The sequence below is a fragment of the Cololabis saira genome, chromosome 3 (genome assembly GCF_033807715.1).
Source record: "Cololabis saira isolate AMF1-May2022 chromosome 3, fColSai1.1, whole genome shotgun sequence".
In the NCBI taxonomy this organism is placed as follows: domain Eukaryota; kingdom Metazoa; phylum Chordata; class Actinopteri; order Beloniformes; family Belonidae; genus Cololabis; species Cololabis saira.
Window position 1 is genome coordinate 46,467,882 of NC_084589.1, and position 25,157 is coordinate 46,493,038.

The window sequence follows — 25,157 nt, forward strand, 5'->3', positions numbered from 1 at the left end:
CTGGACCTGGACCTGGACCTGGACCTGGACCTGAACCCGGACCTGAACCCGGACCTGGACCTGGACCTGGAACCAGCTGTGTGTCCTTGAAGAGCGACCGGTCAAAAGGGTTGCCAATTAAATTTAAAGGAGACCAACATTCTGCTGTAAAGAGGTGAGTGTATCCAAACACTGCCAAGGATTTATATTTAATACTTTTGAAATAGACTAAATATTTTTATCTGTATAATTTGTTTCTCATATAAATATAATATTTACATTTTGAACTGTTGTCTTCTATCAGGAAAAGAGAGTCTCTTGAACATGAACCCAGCTGTTTGTCCTTGAAGAGCGACCGGTCAAGGGACTGGTTAATTAAATTTAAAGGAGACCAACATTCTTCTTCAGAGAGGTGAGATGTATTTAAACGCATTAAATGTATTTAGATCAGTCCTCATGTTAGGAAATGTCCATGTTTCTTCCTGAGTAGATCTGTGTAGTCCTGGACCCCTGTGGTCCTCCATCACCTGATGGTGATCTGAGCTTCCTCCTCGTAGATCTTCATGTCCTGTCAGGAGCTTTTTACTCTGGTTGACACATCTGGAGGTCTTACCTTCCAGAGGACTGATCCTGATGATGATCCAGAGTTAATCACTGCTTCATGTCTCCATCAGTTGTCTGTCATCTTGATCTCATATCTTTTCTCTGAGCAGAACTGGATCTTGTGAATATGTGAATGAGCAGAGCTCTCACTGAGGTCACGTGTTCTCGGTGGATCAGCAGGACTAGTAAACATTCACCACCAACAGTCCTCTGATGGACTGTCCTCATCCAAACAGGACTTCATGGACCTTCAGCTTGTGTTTGTCTCTGTGAGGACAGACATGATGTAAGCTAATTCTTCCTGGTTCCTCCACAGAGTGGACCAGCAGATCTCAGAGCCTCCCAGCGGTCCGTCTGTCCAGCAGCATCAGACACAGCTGGACTCCATATTTCTGGTCTGTACATGAACAACAACTGCTTCTCCACCTGTTCTGTCAATGTTTGTCTCCATGCAGGTCTCTGGAGACCAGTGGACTGTCAGTCTGTCCAACATGGGTCTGGTGTTTGTCTCCATGCTGGTCTCTGGAGACCAATGGACTGTCAGTCTGTACAACATGGGTCTGATGTTTGTCTCCATGCTGGTCTCTGGAGACCAGTGGGCTGTCAGTCTGTCCAACATGAGTCTGATTTTTGTCTCCATGCTGGTCTCTGGGGACCAGTGGGCTGTCAGTCTGTCCAACATGGGTCTGATGTTTGTCTCCATGCTGGTCTCTGGAGACCAGTGGGCTGTCAGTCTGTCCAACATGGGTCTGATGTTTGTTTCAGTGGTTTCAGTCTGATTGTGTCCTTCATGTGGTCTTCTGTTCCAGCTGCTGGAGGACAACATTGTCATGTTTGTGAAGAACGAGCTGAAGAAGATCCAGAGGGGTCTGAGTCCAGATTACCCAGAATCCCTAGAGCATCTGTTGCAGGGTGAGGAAGACGAGCAGAGGAGGAGCAGCAGAGATGCGTTTGTGAAGATCACAGTGAACTTCCTGAGGAGAATGAAGCAGGAGGAGCTGGCTGAGCGTCTGCAGAGAAGTAAGAGGATTTCTATGAACATTTAAGCTGCTGGATAAATGACCCAGAATGCCTCAGGGGATGAACAACATTCACAGATCAGCCACAACATTGACCCCCCACATGGTACCACCCCCCCTAGAGTTGCACCCTCCCTGTACAGGACAGCATAAATATGTTTAACTGACCAACACCACAAGATAACCGGAAGATTTTGTCCAGGTTTTCCTCTTCCAGGAATCCTGCTGAACTCCAGATTGTCTTGATGGTTCCACAGATTATTTGATCAGATCATCTTCTGGTATTTGCAAATCCTAAACCTGGAAAATCCACTTCACAGACACCACAACAATAACTAGAACACACAAACCCACAACCCATCAGGGCTCTACTGCTAACATCCTGGTACTAGAAACTCCAGGACCCCAGATGTTCTTGTCACTTTCACGTCCTGAATGTTCAGAGGTGTTTTGGTGGTAAAAGTGATTCTATTCAATCTTGGACAGCTCATCGTAACGTTAGTTGATCAGTGTCAGTTCACCTCCTGATTCTTTAGGAGAATTAAGTTGAACGTTATAAAACACTAATTGTTTTTTTTTCCCACTTTATTAAGGTATTTTTGCTGCAGTTTGTAAAAAGCGGCTTAGGTCTAAACTGAAGAAGAAGTACCAGTGTGTGTTTGAGGGGATTGTTAAAGCAGGAAACCCAACCCTTCTGAAGCAGATCTACACAGAGCTCTACATCACAGAGGGAGGGACTGGAGAGGTCAACTATGAACATGAAGTCAGACAGATTGAAGCAGCATCCAGGAAACCAGACAGAGCAGAAACAACCATCAGACAGGAAGACATCTTTAAACTCCCACCTGGAAGAGATGAACCAATCAGAACAGTGATGACGAAGGGAGTGGCCGGCATCGGGAAAACAGTCCTAACACAGAAGTTCACTCTGGACTGGGCTGAAGGCAAAGCCAACCAGGACATCCAGTTCCTGCTTCCATTCACCTTCAGAGAGCTGAATGTGCTGAAAGAGAGAAAGTTCAGCTTGGTGGAACTTGTTCATCACTTCTTCACTGAAACCAGAGAAATCTGCTTTGAAGAGTTCCAGGTCGTGTTCATCTTTGACGGTCTGGATGAGAGTCGACTTCCTCTGGACTTCCACAACAATGAGGTTGTGACTGATGTTACAGAGTCCACCTCAGTGGATGTTCTGCTGACAAACCTCATCAGGGGGAACCTGCTTCCTTCTGCTCGCCTCTGGATCACCACACGACCCGCAGCAGCCAATCAGATCCCTCCCGAGTGTGTTTCCATGGTGACAGAGGTCAGAGGGTTCACTAACCCACAGAAGGAGGAATACTTCAGGAAGAGGTTCAGAGAAGAGGAGCAGACCAGCAGGATCATCTCCCACATCAAGACATCACGAAGCCTCCACATCATGTGCCACATCCCAGTCTTCTGCTGGATCACTGCTACGGTCCTGGAGAAAGTCCTGGAAACCAGAGAGGGAGGGGAGTTGCCCAAGACCCTGACTGAGATGTACATCCACTTCCTGGTGGTCCAGGTAAAACTGAAGAAGGTCAAGTATGATGGAAGAGCTGAGACGGATCCACACTGGAGTCCAGAGAGCAGGAAGATGGTGGAGTCTCTGGGAAAACTTGCTTTTGAGCAGCTGCAGAAAGGAAACCTGATCTTCTATGAACAAGACCTGAGAGAGTGTGGCATCGATGTCAGAGAGGCTTCAGTGTACTCAGGAGTGTTCACCCAGATCTTTAGAGAGGAGAGCAGCCTGTACCAGGACCAGGTCTTCTGCTTCATCCATCTGAGTGTCCAGGAGTTTCTGGCTGCTCTTCATGTCCATCAGACCTTCATCAAGTCTGTAGTCAACCTGCTGGAGGAACAAAAGAACACCTTCTGGTGGTTTAAAATAACAGACACAGAGACTCAGCTCTATCAAAGTGCTGTGGACAAGGCCTTACAGAGTCCCAACGGACACCTGGACTTGTTCCTCCGCTTCCTCCTGGGTCTTTCACTGGAGACCAATCAGACTCTCCTACGAGGTCTGTTGAAACCAAAACAAAGAAGTTCACAGAACAATCAGGAAACAATTAAATACATCAAGAAGAAGATCAGTGAGGATCTCTCTGCAGAGAAAAGCATCAACCTGTTCCACTGTCTGAATGAACTGAACGATGGTTCTCTGGTGGAGGAGGTCCAACAGTACCTGAGGTCAGGACGTCTCTCAACAGATAAACTGCCTCCTGCTCAGTGGTCGGCTCTGGTCTTCATCTTACTGTCATCAGAAGATCTGGAGGTGTTTGAGCTGAAGAAATACTCAGCTTCAGAGGAGGTTCTACAGAGGCTGCTGCCGGTAGTCAAAGACTCCAAGAAAGTTGTGTAAGGACGTACACAGACACATCTGATTTAATTACAATCACATATTGTGTTCATGGAGGAAACCAGTTAAATTCACTGTTCAACTAAGTTCAGGTTCATGTGGGACCAGTTCTCATCAATGATTAATCTCAGGAAACTTTACATTCAATTCAATTAAATTCAATTCAATTTTATTTATATAGCGTCTAATACAACAGATGTTGTCTATAGACGCTTTCCAGAGATCCAGAACATGAACATAAACATAATTATAAATATAATCCCCCGAGCAATTATTAAATAAACAATGGCAGGTAAAAACTCCCATAGTGGGAGAAAAGCCTTAAGCCAAACAGTGGCAAGGAAAAACTCCCCTTCAGGAGGGAAGAAACCTTGAGCAGGACCCGGCTCATAAGGGGGGACCCTCCTGCCGAAGGCCGGAGTGGGGGAGTCGGGGACGTCAGCAGCACACAGCAGGCATGTGGAAGCAGCAGCGGGATGACCAGAGGGGGGGGACACAGGCAGGCGGAAGCAGCAACGGGATGACCAGGGATGGGGGGGGGGGCCGGGACCGCAGGCCAGAACGCAGCTCCCGAGGCTCCGGCCTGCAAACATGCACAAAAAAGAGAAAAGGGGGGCCAGCACAAGAAACTACAGGAGCGATGGACAAAACGATAGCTATGAGACATTTATAAAAATGGAAATGGAGAAGAGAGGAAGGGAAAGAGAGAGGAGAAGAAGGGTGAGAGGCACCGCCCAGCGGATCATGTTGGTGCCCCCCTGCAGCATAGGCCTTAAACAGCATATCTACCGCGAAGCTATATTTGAGAATAACTATTATAGTCTTGTTCTATAGCTGCAACTATGACTACTGACTCTAACACACTAGAGTTTACACTACCTAGAGATTTACCAACACCAGCTAGAGGTTATACTAAACACTAACTATAGGCTTTACTAAACAGAAAGGTTTTAAGTTTAGTTTTAAAGGTGGAGGTGGTGTCAGCCTCCTTAACCCAGATTGGAAGTTGGTTCCATAGTAATGGTGCCTGATAGCAGAACGCCCGCCCTCCAAATCTACATTTAGATACTCTAGGAACTACGAATAAACCTGCACTCTGAGAGCGGAGAGCTCTGCCAGGAACATAAGGCACTATCAGGTCTTGTAAATACTGCGGAGCTGAGCCGTTTTGGGCTTTATATGCAAGTAATAAAATTTTAAATCGGATTCAGAATTTTACAGGTAGCCAATGGAGCGACGCTAACATTGGGAAGACGTGGTCTCTCCTGCTGATTCCTGTCAGTACTCGTGCTGCTGCATTTTGGATCAGCTGGAGCCTATTCAGCAAATTACTTGGACACCCTGCTAATAACACATTACAGTAATCTAGTCTAGAAGATACAAACGCATGAACTAGTTTTTCTGCATCACTCTGCGAGAGGATTTTCCTAATTTTTGCAATATTACGGAGATGGAAAAATGCTATTTTACAAACCTGATTAACATATGGTTTAAACGACAAATCCTGATCGAAAACAACACCAAGGTTTCTCACAGTTGCACTGGAAGCCATCGCAACACCATCTAATCCCTTCCTAAAATGCTCTGGACCAAGAATGATAACCTCTGTTTTATCTGAATTTAGAAGTAAGAAATTTCTGGACATCCTGTCCTTGATGTCCCTAAGTCATGCCTGAAGTTTAACTAACGGTTCTGTTTCATCCGGTTCATAGACAAATAGAGCTGTGTATCATCAGCATAACAATGAAAGTGTATACCGTGATTCTGGATTATACTTCCCAATGGCAGCATGTATAAACTGAACATTTGCATGCAGAGAAGAGAAATGCAGCAATCACTTTGATCAACACTTGATGATTATTAGTTGAAATAATCAATATTTATTGATATTATATCATTTATTTCTTTGTTAAATTACATAATCAACTTTTAAATAACCTCATAATTTCCCTTTAATCTCCTCTGCAGGTTGAGTGACTGTAACCTCTCAGAGAACATCTGTGCAGATCTGTCCTCAGTTCTCAGCTCTCAGTCCTCCAGTCTGACAGAACTGGACCTGAGTAATGACCACCTGCAGGATTCAGGACTGAAGAAGCTGTGTCCTGGACTGGAGAGTCCACACTGTCACCTGGAGTCTCTCAGGTCAGAATACCGTACTTTCACGACCATATGGCGCACTGTGTGGAAAGGCGCACCCTCAGTTTTGTGTGTCATTTTTGGTTTTAAAACACACATACGGCGCACCGACCCAAAAGGCGGCGTCTACGGAGACGGAGCTGCACACACACGTGTTGGAAAACACACACGCGCTAAAAATAGAGCGGAAGCAAAATTTAGTTTGATATTTTATTTCACTTTTCACATCAATCAAACCCTTCAAAGGTTCATATTCTGTTTCTGCATTAAAGAATTTAAAAAAACCACCGGGGCGCCGCACATAAACCTGTCTCAGCCACCAGCCCTTTTCATTTCACTCTGGCTGGAAAAGTCTCGGCAACGCTTTTCTTTTAAAAATCACCATCGCCGGCCGTTTCTGTCCATCAGCGTGGCAGGCAAGCACAAGACTAAATACACTTTTCATACCCCGTTGTGCTGCGGATCCCGACCGCGGCGGTCCCGGGTCCCGCTCCCCCGCGCTGGTCCCGCGTCCCGGGTCCCAGTCCCCCCACCCCCCCCCCCGTGCTGGTCCCGCTCACACACGCGCTGTTGGGGAGCCGGTACCGGGATTTGTATCCGACAGGAGCTCCGCTCCGGCGCTAATTCAGCTGCGCCAGTCCGAATTGCCATACCTGTCTCGGCCACTTGATCATCATCCCTTCATCCAGCCCCCCCTTTTCATTCGTCCTTATAATGACTCCGGCTGGAAACGTCTTATGCAAAGTTTTTCTTTTAAAAATCCCCATACAGTTTCTGTCCATCAGCTGCGGCAGGCAAGCGCCACATACATGAGTATGTGTGTGTGTACAATACACACCCGCGCATGTCGGGATCCGGTACCGGGTTTGTAACCGACAGATTTGGCTGCAAATCTCGGAGTGTGAAGCTGATCCGACCTGAGACAGACCCCAGAAATCTCTGCTCTTAAAGCGGCCGGGAACCAGGTCGATCGGACCGCTTGGGGAACCAGGAAGTCGGCTGCAGCAGCGCCCATCACCGCAGCTTTAACCGGGGAAAGTGGACGGTTCCGACCGACCGGGACCGGAGCAGCCCACATGGACTGGTAGCAGGGGCTCCCGGGGAAAGAGCACCGGCATTTCAGCCGGATCTGCCCCGGGGAACCGGCGATCGGACCCGCAACCCCACGGCAGGTGCGATCGGTTCCGAGATGCAAAACACACGCGCGCTGCAGAACAAGTGTGCTTATTTAAATAGAGCGGAGCAAAACTTAGTTTGATTGTATTTTATTTCACTTTACACATCAAGCAAATCCTTAAAAGTCTTCATCATCTGTTTCGCATTAAACAGCTCAGTGGATGGTCTCATTCACGTCGCAGCTCACGGGGGCTTCACCCGCCCCCTTCTCCCTTTACCGTTCTCATGGTGGCCGGCCTTACGTTACCGTAATTCAGCTAATAGACACGGCGCACCGTTTCTTAAGGCGCCCGGCACATTAAAAAAAAAAAAAAAAAAAAAAAGTTGCGCCTTATGGTCGCGAAAATACGGTACACCAAGTGTTCAACTGTTGACCATTAGAACTGTTTGTTTGGATATTTTATTTGATCCCTGTTAGCTGCTGATCTTTGACAGCCGTTCCTCTCGGGTCTCATCAGAATCATCAGCTGAATAACAACATTATCATTAATTAATAATAATAATAATAATAATTTATTTTATTTGGAGGCGCCTTTCACGACACCCAAGGTCACCTTACAGAATAAAAACACAAGAAATACAATTAAAAATACAATAAACATCCATACAAGCAACAATACAAATAATATAACAGTAGACAAACAAACTGGTGGGAAGTAGTGCGTGATGTCCGGTTATAGTGAATGGGCAAGTTTGAACAGGTGGGTTTTGAGTTGTGTTTTGAATGTGGTGATGGAGTGTATTTGTTTTATGTGTGGGGGGAGGGAGTTCCAGAGTCTGGGTGCCGAGCAGCTGAAAGCTCGGGCACCCATGGTGCTAAGGTGTGAGGTGGGAGTGTAAAGGAGTCCAGCAGAGGTTGAGCGGAGGGTGCGGGAGGGGGTGTAATCTTGCAATAGGTCACAGAGGTAAGTAGGGGCTAGGTTGTGAAGGGCTTTGTGGGTGAGGAGGAGGTTTTTGTAAATGATACGGTATTGGACTGGGAGCCAGTGGAGTTGGATAAGGACGGGGGTGATGTGGTCAGATGACTTGGTGCGGGTGATGATCCGGGCGGCCGAGTTCTGTATGAGTTGCAGTTTGTCGGTGAGTTTGGTTGGGAGGCCAGTGAGGAGGGCGTTGCAGTAATCAATACGGGATGTGATGAATGAGTGGACCAGGATTTCTGTGCTGGATTGGGACAGTGCTGGACGGAGTCTGGAGATGTTGCGGAGGTGGAAGAATGCAGTCCGGGTGATGTTGTGAATGTGAGGTGCAAATGAGAGTGTGCTGTCCAAAATGACGCCGAGGCTCTTGACATGGGGGGAAAAGGGTACCGGAAAGCCGTCGATGATGATGGGAAGGGCGGGAGAGGGTTGTGACTTGGTGAGGGTGGATTTGGAGCCGATGAGAAGAGCCTCAGTTTTATTTGCCGTTGAGTTTTAAGAAGTTATTGCTCATCCAGGTATTGATGTCGTGTAGGCAGGTGGTGAGGGAAGTGGGAGGAATGGCAGCGGTGGGGTTGGAGGAGATATATATCTGAGTGTCATCAGCGTAGGTGTGAAAATGGACCCTATGGTGACGGAGAATTGAACCTAGGGGTAGGAAGTGAAGAGAAGTGGACCCAATACTGACCCCTGGGGGACACCCATTGTGACACCCGTGCACCCAGATTTATGGTTCCGTAGTTGGACAAACTGTTGACGGTCAGTGAGGTATGATGAAAGCCAGGAGAGTGCAACACCAGTGATCCCAATGCCAGCCAGGCGGTCCAGGAGTATTGGGTGAGAAATGGTGTCGAAAGCTGCGCTGAGGTCCAGGAGGATGAGGATGGTGAGTAGGCCGGAGTCAGCTGCACGGAGGAGGTCGTTGGTGATTTTAACCAGGGCTGTTTCAGTGCTGTGATTGGGGCGGAAACCAGATTGGAAGGGTTCGTGGAGGTTATTTGAATTGAGGTGGGACTGTAATTGTGCTGCAACCACCCTTTCCAGAGTTTTGGAGATGAAGAGAAGGTTGGAGATGGGCCTGTAATTAAAATACATAAACATAAATGCTCACAACAGACACTAGGAAACCTCCACAAAGTAAAAAAATAAACCCAATATGATCAGCACAATGGCATTATGACTCTATGTTCCCTCTTTTTAATGTCAGGATTTACATTTTCTCATCACACTCTCAAACAAGATATTAAGAAAAGTAAAATCCATAGCTCAATTTAAAAAAAAAATATTTTCCATTTTTCAACAACACAACAACTTTCTTGACAGCGTGAGGTAGAACAAACAATCATGTGCTGTTCACATTTTAACACCCCCTACCTGAAAAATTACACACACAAACACAAAAGTGTGGCAGGGTGGAGGACCAGCAGCCACTCAGGTGATGGGTCACAGGTGTGTCCCATCAACCTCTCCACCCTGCCTGCCTTCATAAGGCATGACTGCACAGCAGCAAGTGGTCTCCCTGTGAAGCTGCTGAAGGTGTTGGTGCATGTGTGGGGGTGAATTGCGAATAAAGAGTTCTGCACTGAAACCCTGTGTCCTCTCTGTCCTGTCGGTCGGGCCCCCGTAGCACTCGCCCTGCTACAAAAAGAAATAGAGGAAAAGGAAACAGTGTCAACACAATAAACAGATTAATAGCTCAATTCTTAACAATCCATTATATTCTCCTGAGTAAACAAAAATATCTTGAGCTTCTTCTTAAAGCTTATCATATTATCTAAATTCCAAAGGTCTGGTAATTCACTCCACACCACCATCGCTCTGTGATTCATTGTCTTCTGTTTTAAGTTACTTCTACATGGAGGCAACAGAAAATGACCTGCTGATGTCTGACTCGACTAATGACTGCGTGTGTGACAAAAATGATAATCTTCTGCAGAGCGGTTCTGGTGTTTTAGTCATAACTACTTTATTGTTTAAACTTATCAATGAATATTGCATTTTACATTCTCCACTTCACCAGGATATATGGGGATTCATTATACTTCCACTGGTCTGATAAAGGTGCTGAATGACTCAGCCAGCTGTTTTGTTCTGATTTACCTGCAGCCTGGCCAGGTTACGTTTGGTTGTACTGGACCAAATCACGGAGCAATAATCTACATTTGACAAGACTGATGCGTGTATCACCTGTTTAATCAAATCATTAGGCAAAAACTTCCTGCAGTGTTTAATCACAGCTATACCTCTACCCATTCTCTGCACTATTTGGTCAACTTGTCTTTTCCAGGACATTTGGTGTTATGCTCACTCAAGAATTGAAATAGCCAAATGTGCCAGGGACCCCAAAAGCAAAGACACTGAGACTGAAGTTGCAAATGAAGGATTTAATGAGTAAACTCAATCCGAGGGAGGTGGACGGAGCGGTGGAGCGGGAAGACACTGGATAGACTGGAGGGAGCCACAGTAGTCAACGTAAGCGCTGAGCGTTGTCTCTCAGCAGCTTATGAAGGCAGCCGTTGATCATGATGGTGGAGCAGCTGGGCTGATTGGAATCTGCCACAGCTGTGCTGGCTGCTGGCTGAGGGGCTCGTGGTGCTGGATGCTGGCAGAGGGACTCGTGGCACAACATTTGGCTCTCTACAACATCCCCTAATACCTTCTGTTACTTGCTCTATCGCTACATCACCCATAGTTAAGCATAACACAGGGTAATTTCTAAATAAATGTTTTGAAACTAACTAAAACAGTACAATTTCTCTTCACTTGATTTCGGATCAAAATACATCTCTGATTTCCTTGTCCATGATGAACCAACCAGAACCCTCAGGTCGTCAGGAACTATCTGTACCCAGAGTTAAAACCAAACATGATGAGTCAGCGTTCAGCTTTTGCTCCTGACCTGTGGAACAAACTCCCAGAATGCATCAGGGATGCTGAAACTCTCTAGCTGCCTCACAAGTTAAAATGAAAACCTTTTTATTGACTTATGTCTGTCTGCCTTTATTACTGCTTTAAATTCTTAAATGTTTTATTCATTTTTTTAAATATTTTTATTTTAAGCCCTTTGAGTTGTCTTATACATGAAATATCATACACAAACTTTCCTAAATAACCGCATGATCTCTCTTTAATCTCCTCTGCAGGTTGAGTGGTTGTCACCTCTCAGAGAACATCTGTGCAGATCTGTCCTCAGTTCTCAGCTCTCAGTCCTCCAGTCTGACAGAACTGGACCTGAGTAACAACCACCTGCAGGATTCAGGACTGAAGAAGCTGTGTCCTGGACTGGAGAGTCCACACTGTCACCTGGAGTCTCTCAGGTCAGAATCCACCAATTGTTCAACTATTGACCTTTAGAACTGTTTGTTTGGATGTTTTATTAGATCCCTGTTAGGTGCTGACCTTTCGCTGCAGTTTCTCTGGGGTCTCATCAGAGTCATCAGCTGAATTACAACATTATTAGAAAATAAAATTCATAAACATACATGCTCACAACTTAGAAGCAACAGACACTAGGACACCTGCTCAAAGTAAAAAAAAACATTATAATCAGCACAGTGGCATTATGACTCTACATTTCTTCTTTTAAAAGTCAGGATTTACATTTTCTCATCGCACTCTCAAACAAGATATTAAGAAAAATCAAATCCATAACTCAATTTAAAAAGAATACAAATTTTTGTTTCCATTTTTCAACAACTTTCTGGACAGTGTGACATAGAACAAATAATCATGTGTTGTCCACATTTTAACACCCCGCACCCCCCTTCAAAAAAACTACACACACAAACACAAAATAAATAGAGGAAAAGAAACAGTTTCAACACAATAAACAGATGAATAGCTCAATTCTTAAAAGTCAATTTTATTCTCCTGAGTAAACAAAAATAACTTGAAGTTCTTCTCAAAGCTTATCATATTATCTAAAGTCCAAAGGTCTGGTAATTCACTCCACACCAACATCACTCTGTGATTCATTGTCTTCTGTTTTAAGTGACTTCTACATGGAGGCAACACAAATTACCTGCTGATATCCGCCTCGGCAAATGATTGTTTTGTGAAAAAAAATGATAATCTTCTGTAGAGTGTTTCTGGTGTTTTAGTAATAACTACTTTATTGAATAAACGTATCAATGAATATTGCATCCTACATTCTCCACTTCACTAGGATGGATGGGGATTCATTATATTTCCACTGGTCTGATCAAGGCCCTGAATGAGTCAGCTTACTGCTTTGTTCTGATTTACCTGCAGTCTGGCCACTTTATGTTTGGTTGTACTGGACGAAATCACAGAGCAATAATCTAGATTTGACAAGACCGATGCGTGTATCACCTGTTTAATCAAATCATTAGGCAAAAACTTCCTGCAGTGTTTAGTCACAGCTATACCTCTACCCATTCTCTGCACTATTTGGTCAACTTGTCTTTTCCAGGACATTTTACTCTCTACATGTGGCAAGGTGGAGGTGCAGCCACTCAGGTTGATTAGGGCACAGGTGGGCCCCATCAACCTCTCCACTCTGCCTGCCTTCATAAGGCGTGGCTGCACAGCAGCAAGGGGTCTGCTGTGGGAGAAGGTGCTTGTGCACGTGCAAGAGTTTCTGGTGAATAAAAGAGTTTTTGCACTAAAACCCTGTGTCCTCTGTCCTGTCGGTCGGCCCCCGTAGCACTGCTACACTGGCGCCCAACGTGGGGCCCGACAGGATGGAGGAGGGAGGCACGGAGGCCCTGGCCCGACCACTGGCGGACCTGGCAGCCCTGCTTCAGGGCCAGGGTTAGCAGCAGCTCGCAGCGCTGGAGAGCTGGTGGCGCTGCAGCCAGCAGGCCGGGAGGCAGAGGGTGCGGGCTACCAAACGACGGCTCCCGAGGCGAGGGACCCACGGCACGACCCACCCCGGCGCCACAACAGAGGTTCGCCACGGCGGTCCTGGAGGATGCGGTCCCAGAGGATGCGGTCCCGGAGGATGCGGTCCCGGAGGATGCGGTCCCGGAGGATGCGGTCACGGAGGATGCGGTCCCGGAGAATGCGGTCCCGGAGGATGCGGCCCCGGGGGATGCGGTCCCGGGGGTGTCGGAGGCGGAGACGGAGTCGACGAAGCCGAGACAGACCAGCTGCTGGAGCAGTGCTGCATCACGGAGGAGGGGGTCCTGGACGCACCCTGGCCACGGCTACGGATGCCGTCTGGCCTGAGGCCACCCTGGACCCAGTCCCGGGAGCGGCGCTCTCGGCGGCCGGCCCGACGCCGAGGGCGACGCCCCGACCGGTCCTGCTGGTCGGCCTGACGCCGAGGACGACCTCCCGACCGGTCCTGCTGGTTGGCCCGACGCCGAGGGGACCTCCCGACCGGTCCTGCTGGTCGCCCCGACGCCGAGGACGACCTCCCGACCGGTCCTGCTGGTCGCCCCGACGCCGAAGAAGACCTCCCGACGCGTCCCGGTGGTTGGCCCGACGCCGAGGGCAACCCCCCGACCGTTCCCGGTGGTCGGATAAACCAGGAAGGCCCGGAGGCGCAGACGGCGGTTTCTGGCTTCCTCTCCCGCTCTAAGGCGGGCGGGGGGAGTTGGCTCGGCCGGATGGACCCCGGCCTGAGGTTGGTGATGGGGGTGTGTGGCAGGGTGGAGGTGCAGCCACTCAGGTTGATTAGGGCACAGGTGGGCCCCATCAACCTCTCCACCCTGCCTGCCTTCATAAGGCGTGGCTCCACAGCAGCACGGGGTCTGCTATGGGAGAAGGTGCTTGTGCACGTGCAAGAGTTTCTGGTGAATAAAACAGTTTTTGCACTAAAACCCTGTGTCCTCTGTCCTGTCGGTTGGCCCCCGTAGCATTGCTACACTGGCGCCCAACGTGGGGCCCGACAGGATGGAGGAGGGAGGCACGGAGCGGGCCCTGGAGGCCCTGGCCCGAGCACTGGCGGACCTGGCAGCCCTGCTTCAGGGCCAGGGTTAGCAGCAGCTCGCAGCCCTGGAGAGGCGGTGGCGCTGCAGCCAGCAGGCCGGGAGGCAGAGGGTGCGGGCTACCAAACGACGGCTCCCGAGGCGAGGGACCCACGGCACGACCCACCCCGGCGCCACAACAGAGGTTCGCCACGGCGGTCCTGGAGGATGCGGTCCCAGAGGATGCGGTCCCGGAGGATGCGGTCCCGGGGGATGCGGTCCCGGGGGATGCGGTCCCGGGGGATGCGGTCCCGGGGGATGCGGTCGCGGGGGTGTCGGAGGCGGAGATGGAGGTCGCGGGGGTGTCGGAGGCGGAGATGGAGGTCGACGAGGCAGAGACAGACCAGCTGCTGGAGCAGTGCTGCGTCAGGGAGGAGGCGGTCCTGGACGCACCAGCTCCGGAGGTGGACCAGCGGCCAGAGCAGTGCTGCATCACGGAGGAGGGGGTCCTGGACGCACCCTGGCCACGGCTACGGATGCCGTCTGGCCCGAGGCCACCCTGGACCCAGTCCCGGGAGCGGCGCTCTCGGCGGCCGGCCCGACGCCGAGGGCGACCTCCCGACCGGTCCTGCTGGTCGGCCTGACGCCGAGGACGACCTCCCGACCGGTACTGCTGGTTGGCCCGACGCCGAGGGCGACCTCCCGACCGGTCGTGCTGGTCGCCCCGACGCCGAGGACGACCTCCCGACCGGTCCTGCTGGTCGCCCCGACGCTGAGGAAGACCTCCCGACGCGTCCCGGTGGTTGGCCCGACACCGAGGGCAACCCCCCGACCGTTCCCGGTGGTCGGATAAACCAGGAAGGCCCGGAGGCGCAGACGGCGGTTCCTGGCTTCCTCTCCCGCTCTGAGGGGGGCGGGGGGAGTTGGCTCGGCCGGATGGACCCTGGCCTGAGGTTGGTGATGAGGGTGTGGCAGGGTGGAGGTGCAGCCACTCAGGTTGATTAGGGCACAGGTGGGCCCCATCAACCTCTCCACCCTGCCTGCCTTCATAAGGCGTGGCTCCACAGCAGCACGGGGTCTGCTATGGGAGAAGGTGCTTGTGCACGCGTGAGAGTTTCTGGTGAATAAAACAGTTTGTGCACTAAAACCCTGTGTCCTCTGTCCTGTCGGTCGGCCCCCGTAGCACTAGCCCTGCTATTTGTTTATTTAAAACGAATCCCCATTAGTCTTCACCATGGGAAGACTATTCTTCCTGGGGTCCACACATAAACATACAAAGATTACAATAATATAATAACATACATGTAACTCAAAAAGGGTGAAAAACATTCACTAGAATTCCTGAAAATAATACATTGAAACAAAAAATAAAAGATTAAGTAACCAAGCAAAACTATCCACATCTTAAGTAACAATATTTGTTACTATCACCAGATCTATATCCACTTTGAGCAAAAAAAGTTTGCAACGACTCTATAATTTATAATATACCTATACCCCTACTTATAGTAGTATAAATATACTATATATCATAATATACTCATCCATTATAATATACTCATACTACTATACTATATATACACACACTCATAACCTACAGTGATTTAGAATATATTTACTATTGAATTTATAATATACTTACAATTTGCACAATAATCACAGTATATACCTAGGACCGATCATGACTTCCTTCTGAACCACAGCCTGCTTCAGTCTCCTTTTAAAACCTGACACCTTGTTTATTGCAACTAGACATGGGGGGAGATGGTTCCAGTGTGCCACTGCTCTATACATTACTGTTTTTTTCAATGCATTGGTTCTGGGCATAGGCAGAGAAAAGTGATTAGCTAGGGCCATTCTGGTATCATAGCTGTCTATTATTTGTTGGTAGAAGTTGCATAAACAAGAAGCCAGGTTTGCGTAATATACAGTGTGGCAGGTTGGAGAGGTGGATGGGGCACGCACCTGTGTCCCATCCACCTGAGTGGCTGGTTCTCTCCACCTGCCTGCCTTATAAGGCGGAGCCGGACAGCAGCAGAGGGGTTGGAGGAGCTGCTGTCAGGCTGTAATGCTTGTGCACACGTGGGTGTAAGATAATAAAAAGGGTCTGCACGATTTCTCTGTGTCTCTCCGTCCTTCGGTCGGGCCCCCGTGGCACGCACCCTGCCACATCTGGCACCCAACGTGGGGCTTCGAAGGGCGGAGGAGGGGACGCATGGAGCGGGCCCTGGACGCGCTCGCCCAGGCCATGGCGGGCATGACGGCCATGTTCTGGGACCAGGGCGAGCGGCAGCTGGCCGCGATGGAGGCGCTCGTGGCCGCGGGGAGAACCACCCCTGCGCCAGCAGCGCGGGAGGAGCTGGCGGCGAAGGCTCCCGAGACGGCGGGACCGACGGAGCGACCCATCCCTGCACCCCGCCTGAGGTTCGCCGCGGCAGCGCTGGTAGCGCCGCAGCTTTGGGGCCGCGAGGCAAAAGCTGCGGGCCGCCAGGCGACGGCTCCTGGGATGGAGTCAGCGGCGGAGACGGAGGCGGAGTTGGCTGGGGAGGCGGCTGCGGAGGCGCAGCCGCCAGCGACGGCGGGTCCCGCGGAGACGGGGGCGGACCAGCAGCCCGCGCAGGGCTGCGTCGCGGAGGAGGAGGAGGCGGTCCCGGAGGCGGACCGGCAGCTGGCGCGGGGCCGCCTCACGAAGGAGGGCGTGGTCCGGGACGCACCAGCTCCAGGACGGGGCTGCGCCGCGAGGGACGCGGTCCTGGACGCACCGGGTGGCCCGAGGCCACCATGGGCCCGGCCCCGAGAGCCTCTTCCACGGCGGGCGGGCCGACGCCGGGGGCGACCCCCGCGACCGTACCGCAGGTCAGGCCGACGCCGGGGGCGACCACCCGACCAGGAAGCCCGGAGGGTTCCTCTCCCGCTCCGAGGGGGCGGGGGGGGGAGTAGGCTCGGCCGGACGGACCCCGGCTCGAGGTTGGCGTTGGGGGTGTGTGGCAGGTTGGAGAGGTGGATGGGACACGCACCTGTGTCCCATCCACCTGAGTGGATGGTTCTCTCCACCTGCCTGCCTTATAAGGCGGAGCCGGACAGCAGCAGAGGGGTTGGAGGAGCTGCTGTCAGGCTGTAATGCTTGTGCACATGTGGGTGTAAGATAATAAAAAGGGTCTGCACGATTTCTCTGTGTCTCTCCGTCCTTCGGTCAGGCCCCCGTGGCACGCACCCTGCCACATACAGATATTTTTTTAAAACATAATAAGGCTGCATGCTAGTCTATCCTCCACCGTCACCCAAGACAGCACAGCATACATACTCTCAACATTGCTTCGGATAGAGCAGCGGAGACCAAGGCGTGCCGCTACACTACAACATCCCTAATATCTTCACTTCTGTTACTTGCTGTATCACTACATCACCCATAGTTAAACATAGCACAGGGTCATTTCTAAATAAATGTTTTAAACCTAAAACAGTACACTTTCTATTCACCTTATTCAGAACTCATTTGTTTCTAATCATCCATTATTATGTCAATTTTAATTCCACCCTTTAAATCTCAGTTAATTCAGCAGGTGCATTTGCTGATGTATAAACTGTCGAGTCGTCAGCATACATTGCAATGGTGGCATAATTTAGAAAAGCAGTAAATCATTGAATATTGAAAATGAAAGGGAACCCAAAGAACTGCCTTGGGGAACCCCACAGCTCATGACTCTCAGCTTGGAATCACTACCATTAAAGTAAACAGTGCTTTTCATATCAGACAAATAACTCTTTGTAGCAGGGCGAGTGCTACGGGGCCCGGCCGACAGGACAGAGAGGACATGGAGTTTCAACAACCACTTTATTCACCAAACACCCAGGACAGACGTGCATCGGCTTCAGCAGCCTCTCCAACAGCCCCCTTTGCTGCTGTGCAGTCCCTTCTTATGAAGGCAGGCAGGGTGGAGAGGTTGATGGGGCACACCTGTGTCCCATCACCTGAGTGGCTGCACCTCCATCCAGCTACACTCTTACCACATGCAATAGTAGCTGATTCAAGACCATAGCAGCTTAACTTATTCAATAACAAATTATAGTCAAGAACATCAATTACTGCTCTCATATCCACCAATACAATACCAACATTTTGTCATCAATTTCAAGCAACCAATCATCCATCATTAGAGCAAGTGTCGTAGCTGTGGAGTGGCCTCTCTTGTATGCATGTTGATATTCTGAATTTAACCCATTTTTCAAAAACCTGTACAACTTCCTGACACTAAATGACTGTTTTGATGTGTTCCAGTCAGGTTTCCGGCCACATCACAGCACTGAGACAGCTCTAGGAAAGGTCCTTAATGATATCCACTCCAATAATGGCAACATTTCAGTCTTAGTCTTACTCGATCTCAGGGCTGCATTCAACACAATCAACAAGAACATCTTGATAGACAGGTTAAAGAACTGGGTGGGACTTTAGTAAAAATAATAATAATCATAATAATAATTCTTTATTGTTCACCGGGGTGGAAATTCATCTTTGGCTCACCAGAAAATATACAGACAAGACATTGTGGGGTACAATACAGCAGTGAGGATCACATCGTATAAAAGATAAAACTGCACTAAGAAGAAATATACCAACATAAGGAAATAAAACTGTTTCATAATCACCATCATCATCATAATCATAATCATCATCATCATCATCATCATCATCATCATCATCATCATCATCATCATCATCATCATCATCATCATCATCATCATCATCATCATCATCATCACCACCTCCACCACCACCATCCCCGTCATGCAGTTGGTCATTCTGTCAAATTAAGAATGTTGACTGCTCTGGGGACAAAAGACTTTTTATAAATATTTTTGGTTGCGTCTACCAGAGTTCAGAAGCACAAACTCTCTGGAGAGAGGACGGGAGCCATCAGCTGCGATGCTCAGAGCTTTCCTCCTTACCCTGTCCTTGTACAGCAGGCACAAAGCCTTTTGGGACTTGCCAATGATTTTGCTAGCCATTCACAATCCTAGACAGTTTTTTTATTTAGGTAACTATATATCAGAGTTAACACAAATAATATGTGGAGTTCCTCAACGTTCAATTCTGGGGTCTTTGTTGTTTAATATTTACACACAGTCACATGGTCAAATTTAGAAAAAGAACAAAATGTGCGGCCATGACTATGCAGATGACACCCCAATCCGTATAAGCATCTCACCTAGAGTCTATAATCCAATTCAAATTTTTTTCAAATGCATTGATCACATTAAAGAGTGGATGTGCCAAACTTTTTTTTCAGTTAAATGAAGATAAAAACAGAAATAATAGCGTTTGAAACCAAGTAAATAAGATTAAACGTCAGCACTCAGCTTCAAGTAGTGAAGCTAAAAACAAATAGCCAAATCAGGGAGTGGTTCTGGACTCAGACCTGAACAGCCACAATAAGACAGTAGTGAAGTCAGCCTGTTTCATTTAAAGAACATGTGGAGGAGAGTGGACCATACAACACTTTCTATACCCAGAGTTAAAACTATACCCAGAATGGATTGGGGATGCTGAAACTCTCTATAGCCTTAAGTCAAGTTGAAAACCTTTTTATTTACTTATGTCGTCTGTCTTTAATTACTGCTTTAAAATTCTTAAATTTGTATTCATTTTTTTTCATCTTTTTATTTTAAGCCCTTTGAGTTGTCTTGTACATGAAATGTTATACACAGACTTTCCTAAATAACCTCATCATTTCTCCTCTGCAGGTTGAGTGACTGTAACCTCTCAGAGACATCTGTGCAGATCTGTCCTCAGTTCTCAGCTCTCAGTACTCCAGTCTGACAGAACTGGACCTGAGTAACAACGACTTGCAGGATTCAGGACTGAAGAAGCTGTGTCCTGGACTGGAAAGTCCACACTGTCACCTGGAGTCTCTCAGGTCAGAATCCACCAAGTGTTCAATAGTTGACCGTTAGAACTGTGGTTGATATTGAAGGATTGTTGATGTGTTTCTGCTCATCCTCTGACTTTTCCTTCAGCTGATGATGGCCATCAGGTGAACACAAGGACAGAGTCAGCTTTAGTCTCAGAGCAGTTCTTTCAGAGTCTCTGCATGTGTGTTGTGTGTTGTGTCTCCAGGCTGTCAGGCTGTCTGATCTCAGAGGAAGGCTGTGCTTCTCTGGTCTCAGCTCTGAGCTCCAACCCCTCCCACCTGAGAGAGCTGGACCTGAGCTACAACCATCCAGGAGAGTCAGCAGTGAAGCTTTTGTCTGCTGGACTGGAGGATCCCCGCTGGAGACTGGACACTCTCAGGTAGGAAGACAGAAGGACATCAGTGTGCTGGACTCTTCATTGTGTTGTTGTGGACATCATCTTTGTGGCTCTCTGGATTTTGTTGTGGCAATTTTTATTAATTGCACAGAGTAAAATACAGATACCTGCACCTGACATGTGGATGCTAGTCCTCTTAGAGGAAGTTATACATTACAAAAGAGATGTGACCTGAAGGAGCCAAGCCCAATGCTTATGGCTACTGAGAATGTTTGACCTAGATAGAACCTGGTCAACATGCTTTTGGCTGCTGCTGCCCACGTTCCCCGGCGGTGACAGACGAGCCAGGACGTTTTTCTTTTGATGCAATTAAAAGTGTATTTATTGTGCTCAGACAAAGCATAACAGTTTGCAGTTTTAGCGACACAGCGGTCAAAAACCTTTCGCCCTTCCAGGCCAAACATCTGTCAAACAAATGGTACGTCATCACCTTTATACCTGTGGCTCAGGTAACAACACAGCGCCACCCACAGACACACACAGTGAACAACAACATATTTGGCTCCTATATGACCCTTTCATCTGCATTTACATGTTTTATACCACAATGTTTTCCATGACACTTTGAGCAGAGATCTTTGAGCAGACGGAGCTGCTGCAGCTCATCTGGTGCTGCAGCAGATCTGATAGATGCACTTCACAACTGACCCGTTCTTGACCCAGTAAACATCCCAGAACCACAGCAGTGTGGTTTTCAGGCCCATCACAGCACAATAACCATAATATCCATGACACGGTCTCCTCCTGCTCCTGATTCAGCAAAGATGAAATCAGATGAAAAAAATGTGTTCAAACTGTGCTGGAACGTGACGACCACAGGACAAGACTCCAGAGATGCTGCATTCAAGTGCATCTGTTCAAGTGTTGGACTGTTCCTTCATCAGTCTGTGAGAGCCATGTAATGTCCATGTTTGCTGAGACTCTGCTGGTCTGACCCCCCTCCTCATTTCAGGATGGAGCCTGCTGGACAACGATGGATGACACCAGGTCTGAGGAAGTGTAAGTTTTGTTTTATTTCACTCACAGATTCAACCATCTTCACACTGACACATCACTCATTCACAAGTCCATCAATGATCACAACAGATCAATAATAACTGCAGCTGGATTGTTTGTTCTCTCCATCAGATTCCTGTCAACTCACCATCGACACAAACACAGTCCACAAACGCATCAAACTGTCTGACAACAACAGGAAAATTATGTATATGTGGGGGTATCATTTATATCCTGATCATCCAGACAGGTTTAGTTACTGGTTTCAGCTGCTGTGTAGAGAAGTTCTGACGGGTCGCTGTTACTGGGAGGTCCAGAGGAGAGGAAAAGTTTCTGTATCAGTGAGTTACAGAAGAATCAGCAGGAAAGGAGACTTTGATGACTGTAGGTTTGGAAGGAACGATCAGTCCTGGAGTCTGTCATGTTCTGATGATGGTCGGTACTGTGTCTGGCACAATAACAAACCAACATCTCCCTCCTCCTCTCCCTCAGTCTCTGACAGAGTAGCAGTGTTTGTGGACGTTCCTGCTGGAACTCTGTCCTTCTACAGCGTCTCCTCTGACAGACTGATCCACCTCCACACCTTCAACACCACATTCACTGAACTCCTCTCTCCTGGGTTCAGGTTCGGGTTCAATCCTGGTTCTTCAGTGACTCTGTGTTGAGTTCAGTCTCAAGAGTCTCCTCCTGTCAGAGAAACCGTCTCTGTTGGACAGATAGTTGAGTCTGTACATGTCTGTCTCTGTTTCCATCAGAACACTTGAATCACATGTTGGTGAAACTGTTCTGATTCCTTGGAAACTTCTTCCTCTTCCAGTCCTTTAAAGGTGGACGCTGCCGTTATTTCAGGATCCACATGTTGTTCTTCTGTCTGTTTCCAGTCAGAGCTTCACAGTGAACACCAGCATGTTGTTTCTCTGCAGCTCAGTTAAGCTGAGATCATTCACTTCATGTCAGCTGCAGTTAGTTTGCTGCACATGTGACCAACTGTGATGTCAGAGAGGAATCACTGAGCTGCAATCAGTCAAGATGAAGTTACAACCTGCAGACAGATCTGAGCACAAGGTTGCTGTGCAGCCAGGGTTCATCCTGGTCTTTATTCTCACCCACTTCCTGTTCCAGCCATGACATCACTACTGGACTGTCAGGTTTCTGTCATGGTAAAGGGTTTGTTTATGTGTGAGCTCTCACCAAGATGAATAATATGATCCATCCATCGTCTAGAACTGCTTCTTCATGTTCAGGTTCCCGGGGGTCGGCCTTGTTGATTTTACACTGTACTAAGAAGGGCTACTTTTTTAACAGAATTCTTCTTTGATGACAATATTTGATATCCACTCATTAAAAGCGCTACCTCAACATTTCCTCAAAATAATTATCCAATTGATTTATCATGCTAGGAAACATATTTCAGAATAAAACATTTTTTATTCTTAATCAATTTAAAATGTTCCAATTTTCAAATGATCACTTCTGTAACATTTTAGTAGAAAATCATGAACCTCTTCAAATCAAGTCCCATTTATATGAAATTAAGCAGCATAACACTTCTAGCAAATCATGAAGTCCCACATCTGTAGAAATGATCAGGTATAAAAATAATCGGATATTCAAAATCCATTTGTACTAATAATCAAATATGTAGCTCTGGTCTTACGGTTTGCCTGACAGAGTGGTTGATTTAAGAACTTCCATATGTGTTATATTTTATAATTCTGCTGGTGAGTATTTTCAGGAGTGTTATTTACTTCACTAATTGTTCAAAAGTCATTAGTTATGTTATCTGAATGTCACTGATTGTTTTCTTTGTTGCCAGTTAAATGTGATATTATCTCATGTATATGATGTTCATGCTTATAAAATTATTATTTGGATTGTGTGCTATGGTTAAACATATGTTTATTGTTGTTTATTGATTTCTATTATTCTATGGTTTATTCCAGAACCACATACACACACACCATAACTGTAAGTGCTCTCTCTAAACTGGATTAAAGCACTGTAAAGGAAACTGACCGCTTCCTGCCTCTTCATTTAAGTCTTGACATGCGCTTCATGATTAAAATACAGAGAAAGCCAGTGTACAACTGTTAATCATTAAGCCTCCAAAACATATGGTCCTTGGAGCTGGATAAGGTCATTAAGAAGTGATAATGGCTAATGTTCCCCCAAGTGAAGATGGACGTCCACGCCGACGAATGCAACAACCAAGACTGATGGAAGATTATGAAGGGTACACCCTCCCACAGGCTGTCAGTTACCCTGCAGGATCCCCCGCTGTGATAGAGGAGACTGAATGGAGGTATAGAGAGGGATTTGCAGAGATGACACCCCTCACCCGGCGCCCAGGTCAGAATCACCTGAGGTTGTAGAGACATCTCCCATTCACATTGGAGCACCTGTGTATGTGGGTAGGCCACAGCCGTATCAGGGCCCACCTGCAATGATGTATGTGCTGCAGCAAATACAAGAGAACCGGAGGCTGCAGCTGATGGTGATGGACATGAGACGTCAGATGGACAGTAGTGGTGCAGCCCCTCCCAGTTTAGTCTCCACTGCTGCACCATCCACATGAGAGGCCGACTCCTACCGGAGGAGAGGACACCAGGCCCCTCCATCCCAACCTCCCATGCTCCCTTCACCACCGGGAACACGTCATCCACAGCCCGGAGACCATTAAAGGCAGTCTCTGTCACCACCACCCTTGCAGGCCACACGGCCGCCTTCAGCAAGGGAGCACCGCCCGCAGCAAAACACAATTAAGTTTAGACAGGAGTTAGTACCAAGATCATATGTTCACATTGTAAATGTTCATCAATGTCAATATAAAAACGATTTCTCAGAATCAGTTGTATAATATCCAAATATGTGTGCTCTTTATCTAGAAAACCCCAAAACAATTATAATACATTAAAACGTTTGAAATGTTATCTTTTTTAATAATTATTATTATAAAAGACAAGATCCACAGCAATGGTACATTACATTAATGAGACGAAGAAAAAATACTGTGGTTTAATGAATTAATATTAATGACCGTGTGTGTGTGTGTGTGTGTGTGTGTGTGTGTGTGTGTGTGTGTGTGTGTGTGTGTGTGTGTGAGAAACAGAGAGAGTTTTTTTGAGTTTTTCAAACCACTTTTATTTACTCAAAAACGTGTCCAACCAAACACGCAGACAAAAACTTTCAGTACAAACAAAAACAATACAAAACCAATAAATTTCAACTCAGAATATTTCCAAAGAGCAGCATGCTGCCCTCCACTGAACACAACACCTTGCCAACACACCACATTTCATTAAACTCCTTTATGTTGTTAGTGAGACAGTAGAAATTAAAAACAGTCCTGAGTCTGACTTTTAACATCCGACAAAAAGATTAATCCAACATCAATATCCACAGAACCCTCCAGTCTGCTTCTCCTGCTGACATAAATCACCAATTTGGCTTGACCAATGACAAAATGTAACAATTGACATTTAGATTTTTTCGTTTTACTGTGCCTGACACATAAAATGAACACCTGGTGTAAAAAAGTCTCACCAAACATCGAGAACATTCGACTCAGCAGGTGAAACAGAGCAGAAAGACGAGCACACTCTTAGAAACAATGAAACACCGTCTCTCTCTGTGCACAGAAGGGACAAACAGGCTGAACATTTGGATTAATAACAGAAACAAAGGCATTCACAGCGAGCACCCTGTGCAGGAGCCTCCACTGTAAATCCCCAACCCTCCTGGTTAATGGAGGTTTATACAGTACTCTCCACC

General features: G+C 47.6%; 1 protein-coding gene across 1 annotated transcript; it reads left to right on the plus strand.

Annotated features, from left to right (window-relative positions):
• LOC133440389 (NACHT, LRR and PYD domains-containing protein 3-like) lies at window positions 1-23,397 on the plus strand. Its single transcript, XM_061717647.1, is given in 12 exon segments — window positions 1-154; window positions 284-391; window positions 899-977; window positions 1,392-1,602; window positions 2,195-3,977; window positions 5,947-6,120; window positions 11,354-11,527; window positions 19,826-19,851; window positions 19,854-19,998; window positions 20,199-20,372; window positions 21,343-21,389; window positions 21,519-23,397. Coding segments are annotated over 9 exon segments (3,246 nt in total). The 5' UTR covers window positions 1-154; window positions 284-391; window positions 899-977; window positions 1,392-1,412; the 3' UTR covers window positions 22,052-23,397.
• The last annotated feature ends 1,760 nt before the right edge of the window (window positions 23,398-25,157 follow it).